Source organism: Gymnoscopelus microlampas (assembly GCF_963454915.1).
Source record: "Gymnoscopelus microlampas genome assembly, chromosome: 10".
Taxonomy (NCBI): domain Eukaryota; kingdom Metazoa; phylum Chordata; class Actinopteri; order Myctophiformes; family Myctophidae; genus Gymnoscopelus; species Gymnoscopelus microlampas.
In genome coordinates this window covers 44,207,064-44,216,029 of record NC_139947.1, presented here as the reverse complement: position 1 = coordinate 44,216,029, position 8,966 = coordinate 44,207,064, and the positions used below count along the sequence as shown (strand labels likewise).

At 38.1% G+C, this 8,966-nt stretch overlaps 1 protein-coding gene across 2 annotated transcripts; it reads left to right on the top strand.

Moving 5' to 3' along the window:
- The first annotated feature begins 1,735 nt into the window (after positions 1–1,735).
- ttpal (tocopherol (alpha) transfer protein-like) lies at positions 1,736–8,570 on the top strand. Of its 2 annotated transcripts, none has more exons than XM_084068884.1 (6): positions 1,736–1,773; positions 3,000–3,235; positions 3,877–4,120; positions 4,904–5,097; positions 6,282–6,392; positions 6,976–8,570. In XM_084068884.1, exons 2-6 carry the CDS (start codon positions 3,017–3,019, stop codon positions 7,252–7,254), a joined length of 1,047 nt encoding a protein of 348 aa, XP_083925010.1. In that variant the 5' UTR covers positions 1,736–1,773; positions 3,000–3,016; the 3' UTR covers positions 7,255–8,570. The 2 variants fall into 2 exon arrangements, with proteins under 2 accessions (XP_083925010.1, XP_083925009.1); XM_084068883.1 differs by having other exon boundaries at positions 1,744–1,894.
- Positions 8,571–8,966: the final 396 nt, after the last annotated feature.

Sequence of the window (8,966 nt, the reverse complement as noted above, 5' to 3'; positions counted from 1 at the left end):
AATGTGGCAATGTCTACTTCATGCACTCTTACTGTACATAGATAGCATGACACAATTTGTTACACGTTATGAAGCACATAGATACCTGGCTTCAGGTGGTATTAGGAGAACTGGACACTTGAGAGAATTGGGCCTTCCACCGTGGTTCCTAAAACACAAGATAGACAGACAGACAGAAATCTTTGGGGAAATAATTTATGCTTGATGTGATAGCCGGTATTTAGTTTATAATAATAATAATAATAATAATAATAATAATAATAATAACAACAATAGGCTACACCAAAATGTATTTTGAATCATAGAATTATGGAAAACAGATTTACTTTACACTAGCTATGGTTTGGAGGTACAATTATACTTAAGGATACTTAATCAAATGTAATTCTTAAAACAAAGTTATAGCTAGATCTGCAGTGGGGCCCACTTCACTAAAGTGCCATTCCTTAAGGCTATATAAGCATTACTAGCATTTTATCAACGTGTGCATACTAACTAAAGCAAGTAGTGAGCAATCAAGAGCCCATGTGTGACTTGCAATCACTTCCATTTTAAAGCTGCAAATATGATACCTGTGTGTCAGATTATGTGAGCGGTTTCACGTGCACGCAGTGTTGCAAGAGGTAGTAGTAGCCATGCAGTGGTGGATAAAGTACTCTCATTTTTACCTTAAGTAGTATCAATACTGCTCTGTTACAAGTAAAAGTCCAGAATTCAAAATCTACTTGAGTAAAAGTACAAAAGCATTGATATACAAATGTACTGTAGTGTAGCTTGTAGATCGGTTGTTGATTGTCAAATGGACAAAATGTATAGGGCTGAAGTGGTTAATGTATATTTTGTATATTTTCTAAATCTACAAAGTAACTAGTAACTAAAGATTACAAATAACTGCAGTGGAATAACAAGTACAATGTTTGCCTCTGAGATGTAGTGAAGTATACGTAAAAGTATAGAAAATTGGAAATACTCCAGTAAAGTAAAAGTACCTTAAAATTGTACAGTACTTAAGTAGGCCTACATGTGCTTACTTACTTTACTGCACTGGGTCCATGTTGGTACAATACCGCCATCTGCTGGTTCTCCATAGCCAAACAACAACACTGTCTAAAATCTTACACAGAGTAAAACAGTCATAAAGTGTGAGGGTGTCTAACCCGTGTCTGACAAGCTTACTGTTGACTAACGCAAATAAAAAAGGGAAACAAAGCAACAGTTTATTGTTATTTAAATTGCTAGTCTTTGACATGCGTCGCGTTCTGTGGTGGACAGCGTTGCCATATTTTGAGAGAAATAAGCAACCAGGTCTAAGAAAACAAGCCCAAAAGAAGTAGGCCACATGAGCATTTTAAACCTATATGCAACGATGAGTTGTGAGCTTGTTTGTACTTTGTAGAGCTGCTATTAAAAAAAAACCTCTTGAAATAAAATGTGGAATATTTGGAATATTTTGTAAACATTCTAACACCACAAATGCTCCCTGGCACAAAACATGTATGAAAAGTATTTGAGAACCACTGGTTTAAAAAAAAAAAAACAGTGGTTGGAAGCAAGCCTAAATAAGCTTGCACACATTAGAAACAAGCCCCCAAAAAACGCAACTCGCAACTACCAATGTTTACAAGCAACTTTACAGAAACTCTACCCAAAGTGGCTTATAATAAGCCAACATGGCAACATTGGTGGTGTATCACGTGATACAGATTGGCCACAGAGAGGCCGCCGTTCCTCCATACCCGGAACTGATGATAGGAGGATTTTCCTGACAGATTGGTGGTTATTTCTATGACACTTTTCCTTCGGTCCTTTTCAGGTTTTTACCAAAACTCAAATGGGTGCTAATAAATGTCGTCTGGAGTTGTAGTAGAAGATCACTTACTAAACGCCCATTCGGGTTGGTAACTCTTAATGCTTAAACGTTAGATTTATTGTTGTCGCATCGCTGTTCGTTGATCGGTCAGTTTGTCTAGATCGGTGTGATTCATAGGGGCAGGGCTGAGGTTTATTAAATCACATCAAATAAGTAAAATAAAGTGAATATGTATGTACATTATTACTGTAGAGTTGCAGACCCCTCCACTTGTTTTAGCACACTGTGTTGGGGGATGTATAGCGTTAGATTAATCAGCCTTACTGTACCCAAGGTGACTTATAAATTGTGACATTTGATAGATCGTCCAAGACCAAGAGCCGCTGCCTAGAACAGGGGTCTTCAGTGTTTTTCAGGCCAAGTACCCCTTAGCTGAGAGAGAGATGAAGCAGGGACCCACACTACGTATTGTATAAAATGATGTTGCAGATACAAGCTTTTTCATAGATTTCATAGATAGCTTCATAGACTTGTCTGACAGCACTATATCTTCAGTGTTGTGTCAATTCATGTTTTTATTTTATTTTATTTCAGACATTTAACCACTTAAACTCTCAATACTTAGTAATCTTGACCTTTAAAGGTTCTGTACTTAGTTTTCTCTTTTTAAAGTTTTTTCCCCTACACCAAACCTCTTTGCCGAAAATATAGCCGATCTACAAGCTCACAACGTTTTGTTGTGAGCTTGTAGATCTGCTATTTTCGGTTAATGTTGCCCTCAGAATAAAGTAAAAAAGAAAAAAGTTCAAATCACAGAAATATTTGGTGACCCCTGTAGTAACTCTGAGGACCCCTGGTCTTCCCCTGTTGAAGACCCTTGGCCTTGGCCTAGAATAATCTTTTTATATAGACCCCTTAACAGACGACGTCACACTGATAAGAACCAGTATGCGCACGCAGGCCGGCACCAAATGAAACCCATTCTGTCATGTCTCACTAGGACGCGCCTCAGTCATTAGCCAACACACAAGAGGAGGTTGAATGTACTGAAACACCCCGAAACACTATGTTGGGAATTGATTGCATGAAACAATCACCTGTGCGTCCAATCTCAATGTTGGTAAACAAATAATTGGTCTATACCTCGGTGCATTGCCGCATAACTTTCCATCTGTTATTCTCCAATCAGCAACTCGCAGGTAGTCAATGGCCGATGAACATGAGTCCATTGATCTCACCTCTCCATCAGTGGAACTGGAGCCATCAGGCGCCGCTGCTGTCAACAGCTGGTTTCCTGAGCCTCCTCCGCACATCTACACCTGCACTCTGACCCCCGAGTTGGTGGCCAAGGCCCGCGAGGAGCTCCAGGAGAAACCGGAGTGGCGTCTGCGTGATGTTCAAGCACTGAGAGACATGATTCTGAAGGTTTGCCTTGAATAGATTTAGAATCACACACTGACACACAACACAACACAATTATTTTTATTTAAAAAACATTTAGAAAAATGTTTACACATTTTGACTCATTTTAAAAGTTTGCCCAATAGGGTCGGCAGGGTTAAAGGAGAGATCCGGCCATTTTAAGTGTTATCTTTGATGTGTCGCTAATCACTCACCAACATTGAAAGGGACGTTGAGTTATTCCAGAGAATCCCCTGTCGTCCAGTCTGGCGACCACCTCCGTTGGCATAATGGGAGCCCGTGTAAGAGTGAAAATCGTCTATTATAACCGATGCAAAGTTAGTTTTTTCTCTACTACTGCTCATCGTGGAGTCTCATGGTACTCAAACATGCACTGAATGTCGCGCACGAGCTACCGTTCGTGCAGAACGAGATGACGCTGGTTGCTTGTTTCTCTCACAGAACCTGGCGTCTGTGAGAGAAACAAGCAAGTTGGTGAGTGATTAGCGACACATCAAAGATAACACTTAAAATGGCCGGATCTCTCCTTTAATGTGGTTAACATACAATTTTTATTGAATTGTTCATCTTTTAGCGTTACTGTTTCTCATTGGCTTGGTTTTGGAGGACGTACTTTAACCATCTTTTCCCATATAATGCTGAAGGACCAGCCCAACCTTAGGACAAGGCTGGATGATGCCTTCCTCCTGCGCTTCCTGCGGGCCAGGAAGTTTGACTACGATCGCGCCCTGCAGCTGCTGCTCAATTACCATGCCGGTCGGAAGGCGTGGCCAGAGGTGTTCCAGGACCTGAAGCCATCCACCGTGAAACACGTGCTTGACCTGGGCTTTCTTACTGTCTTACCACATCCTGACCCCGATGGACGTTACATCCTGTGTCTTCGGCCAGGTTTGTGTCATATAACTCAGTGGTTCTCAAACTTTTTCATGTCAAGGACCCCCAAGTTGACACTTATTAGCCCACGGACCCCCATTCGAAAAGATAAGCCAGGGAACCCCATAAGAGAAGATTTTTACGGCTCTCTAGCAGTGATTCTCAACCATTTTAATTTCAAGGACCCCCAGTTTGACATGCATTAGGCTACGGACCCTCATTTAATGGCATTTATATCACTTGGACCGCAATTTATATTGTAAAATCTATGTCAATTTAAATCTGAGAGTGTACAAATGTAACCAAATGGACCGTTAGGGTCCATTTGGTTACATTTGTACACTCTCAGAGTTACAGACCCATAAGGGTCCATTTGGTGCTTAATCTATCATTTAGCTGGGGACCCCCTGGAACTCCCTCAAGGACCCCTGGGGGTCCCCGGACCCCACTTTGAGAAAAAATGATATAACTCATTACAAGTAAAATTGTTTGTGATAGATGTATTACAATGTATCCCTTGAAGTAGCACACTTCCCCTCACACATTCTCTCAAAAAAAGGCTGGTGTTAAAATATTGTCTACTAGTTTGACTAAATAGTAGCCTGATTATAATTATTTTTAGGAAATATACTCTAATATCAAAAGTCAGAATCACTGCAACCCAACAATAAACAAATTCATTTGACACAGGTCAACTGACACAGTTCATACATACATAGTGTGAAAGGACACAGAAGGACACACAAATAATCAGATTGTAGATTAATATGAAATATTAAATATAAAAATTCCTTGCAGGAAAATGGAAACCAAACGATTATCCTTTCGTTGATAATGTGAGGGCCATTTATCTGACTCTGGAGAAGTTGATCCAGCCTGAAGAGAATCAAGTGAATGGGGTTGTCATCTTAGCAGACTATACAGGTGTAGGCATGTCGCAAGCCTCCAATCCAGGCCCCTTCCTAGCTAAGAAGGTTGTGAGCATCCTCCAGGTAAGCAGATGAAGATGTTATTGGGCCTCATTCACAAAGCTCTTTGTAAAGTTCCTACTATATTTAAGTTTCGATTTTAGTGTATATTTTTTAAGCATAGACCGACATGAGATTCATGAAAGGCTGTGTAAAGCCTTGATTTGTAATGAATCCCACCTGTGCGTAAAGAATGGCAAGATATTATATAAGCCTATTCTACTAAAGAATCGCTCACCTTTGCTGAGGTAGAGAAGGAAAAAAAAGATGATTGCTATATTGATCACTGACGGGAAAGCATATCCTATCCTACATCGGGATTGGGAATGGACACATATTTCATCCAGGCTGCATCTTCATCAAATTGTAGGCAAAAACATAATTATATGTAGCTCTAAAATGCGCCAACTGAAAAATAAAATTTGAATTGAATTTGCATCATGTCTATAAGCCCATATGCATCCAAGCAATAGATGGTTTAACAGACACCTTTTATCTTTTCTTTTATGTTATGACTAATGTTGGGAGCATAAACATTTTATTTGAGGTTTGGCACTATTGTAATTGATTTTGCAATGAATAATAAGGCATTCCAATTACAGCTACGCATGATTTGTGGCACATATGAGTGCACGACAGCGGACATGATATTCAGTGTACCCAGCACAAAAAATAATGGTGAATCAGACTATTCTCGTGGAAACACTATTTGCGCTGAAGTGTAAAATCTGTGCGTACCCACGCTTGTAAATGAGGCACATATGACTATGCAACCACTAAAGACTGATTTATACTTTGACGTATAATGGTGTCATGTGCCGAAAATGTAAAAAAATTAAATAAATATTGTTGAAAATGTTACATACCGTACTCAAAATAGGGACACCAGGTTAAAACTGGTTTAATTAAATGCTGGTGTTTTGTCAACACAAGACACATTTTTATAATTCATCTTCTCTCCCCCGCCAGTTATAATTATTCAAGATAATAATTAATAAGATTGTTTTTTGTTTTTTTCTTTTAAAAAAAGTTAAACTTTTAAGGAATAAGAGTAAAAAAAGAGTTTGTTCCCTACGGTATATTACAGTATTACTACACATTCTTGGACTGTTTGAGGAATGTCGGGACAGGAGAGAGAGTCATATTTGTATAGCAGATATTTGACAGTGACTGATTGTGAATATTCTTATTGGCTCTCCTATCCGCAGGATGGCTTCCCAATCAGAATCAAGGCTGTTAACATAATTAACGAGCCGAGAATCTTCAAAGGGATCTTTGCAATAATTAAGCCATTTCTAAAAGAAAAGATGGCAGAGAGGGTGAGTATCTTTCTTGTGTTTATTAGACTCTTTTCTGTCAAAATAAATATTTTATCTCTGAGCTTCAGTAAAACTAATCACATTTGTGAATGTGTACATGTTTAAAATGCTTTTTTATTTATATTTGTTTTTTTTAACAATTGAAACATTTAAGTCAGAAAAAAATAAATTATATATATAGATACAGGAGATACAAGGTTTATTCCTGACAGCGATAATATACAGTATATACTATACTGTGTGTGTATATATATATACAGTATATAGATACAGTATATATAGATGTAGAGAGAGAGAGAGAGAAATACTTTAACAGTACTGTGTACTGTTAAACAGTACACAGTACTGTTAAAGGAATAGAAATGTGTTTCATTGAAAGTGAGCAAAATTCTACACTGAATACTCCCTTTGAATATGAGGCATGAATTCAGCCCACAAAACCTACACAATTGTATATATTTGCAAGAATGTCTGAAGTAGTGCTTTGTGTTTGTATGACCAATGAATATCTTTTGCTAAATGGCTCATTATGCCAATAATTATCTCACTCACTGTGGCATTGTTGTCTTCACATGCTGTACAGTACATGCTCCATGGCTCTGACCTCCGCTCCCTACACCGTAACATCCCCCGCTCAGTCCTGCCTGAAGAGTACGGTGGCATTGCGACCAACCTGGACCTGTCTGCATGGTCAAAAATACTACTGAACTCAGAAGAGGAGTTCATAGTGGAGTTCTGCCAGCCAGACCCACTAGAGGGTGTACTGCTTCCAGACTCCATGCTGTTTGAAGGAGAACAGGCTAGTGGCCAGGACGATGACACCTTCAGGGGACTGCGCTCTCAACTCTACTATTGCTACTGACACATAGTTACACTTTATGACTCAGAGGACCTTTTCTGTTTCCCTTGAAATGCGTCTTTAGTGTTTTACAGGGCAAGTTGCCAATATTGTACTTTATTCTACTAACCAAGCTGCATTACATGAGCCAAACGGTGCTCTCTAGTGCAGTGGTTCCCAAACTTTTCAGCTCAAGTCCCAAAAGATAAATGTGGTGTCTACCCCGGGACCCAAAATAAAAAAAATACATTATGAGTTAATCGCTTAAGCCCTCTTTCAAAAATAGTGAAAATAGCCGATCTACTCACAATGCGTTGAAATGTAGGAAATGTACTCACAACCCATAAAAATGGGTCCCGACCCATTGTTTGGGAACCTCTGCTCTTGTGTACAAATATCCCAGCATTCTATCATGTTCAGGCAGCTTTAGACTCTGGAAAATAGGCTTTTGACTTGAACCAATGCATGATTATTCATTAGTGACCTGTACAAATGTCTCCCTCTAGTCACATTTTACACCTAGGTTTCTCAAGCTCACATTTGTTTCTAAGCCTAATACATAGTATGCTCATGCTGTATAAAGGCCATTCCTAGCCTTGCTGCATGGTTGGGTTGCCCCGCATCTGTTTAAAAGTTGGTGTTTGCCTTAAAAAATAAGTTTTCTTCGGGTTTATGATCATCTTGAATTTATATGTACCAAAGCAATATTCATGTGTATTCTCATCAGGTCATGTCTTATAAGGATAAATGTACATTAGTTATTTTAGTCTGTGTATGTAAATAGATGATTTCTGTGGCTAACAAAAACACTAATGTATTTTAACAAAATGTGATATATTTAACTGTTTATTCAGAATATATCAGTCATGTATGACCTTTCTTTAGTTGACTTTTTATTCTCCCCTTGATTCAATTGACCAAAATTATCAACAGTTATTTTGTACAGTCAGATAATCTGCCTTATGTTTTTTTATTTATTTGTTTTTATTACTGAACTGCTTTCCTGTCAGTCTCACCACTCAGTCTTAACACATGACAGGGGTATTATAATAATATTTCTATTCACAGAAGTCAAATGGGGAGAAGAGAAGCATTACAATGCTACAGTACATATATCATAGATGTCTGTTTTGCCAAATGTTACAAAAGGCCATTTAGAGATTAGTATGTGCAATAACACTGCATGTGTTAGTCTGGTGAGAGCTTACAATTTTACACTTTTTAGTTTGTATTTTGGTTGCATTACTACATGTCAAGTATTGTTTTTTTTATTTGTAAGCATGGCTGCTATTGTAATTATCCTGTTCCAACTACATGTTGTAGTGAAGAAAATAAATCAAATTTCAAAAGTATTGAGGCTTTTTTTTATATAAACATTCAATAGTTAATTATTAGTAGGATGATCAAATGTCATGTATACTTGGAGATCTTTTTCACTAAATGAGAATTTGGTCCACCCAATTGATCACCATATGCTGCTGATTACATGATTACAAAATGCTGCACATGGCAAAATGTTTTGCCTTAATCCATAGTCAAATTATTGTCTCCAGTCCACAACATGTTACTCATGTATCAAGTATGGCATTTGTATAGAAAAAAAACTACATTTATTTGGTGAATTATGTGTGCAAAACTTAGGTAAACAAAATACAAAATGTCAATATCAAGTTCATACAATTTATTCCCTGCAATAGTTTATTGAAAACGAGCATTATGGCACCTGACAACACCAG

Excerpts from the sequence above, each read along its gene's own strand:
- ttpal (XM_084068884.1), top strand. The coding sequence starts at position 3,017 with ATGGCCGATGAACATGAGTCCATTGATCTCACCTCTCCATCAGTGGAA. Across the intron at positions 3,236-3,876 it reads TGAGAGACATGATTCTGAAG|GACCAGCCCAACCTTAGGAC; the intron begins GTTTGCCTTGAA and ends ATAATGCTGAAG. Across the intron at positions 6,393-6,975 it reads AAGAAAAGATGGCAGAGAGG|TACATGCTCCATGGCTCTGA; the intron begins GTGAGTATCTTT and ends CATGCTGTACAG.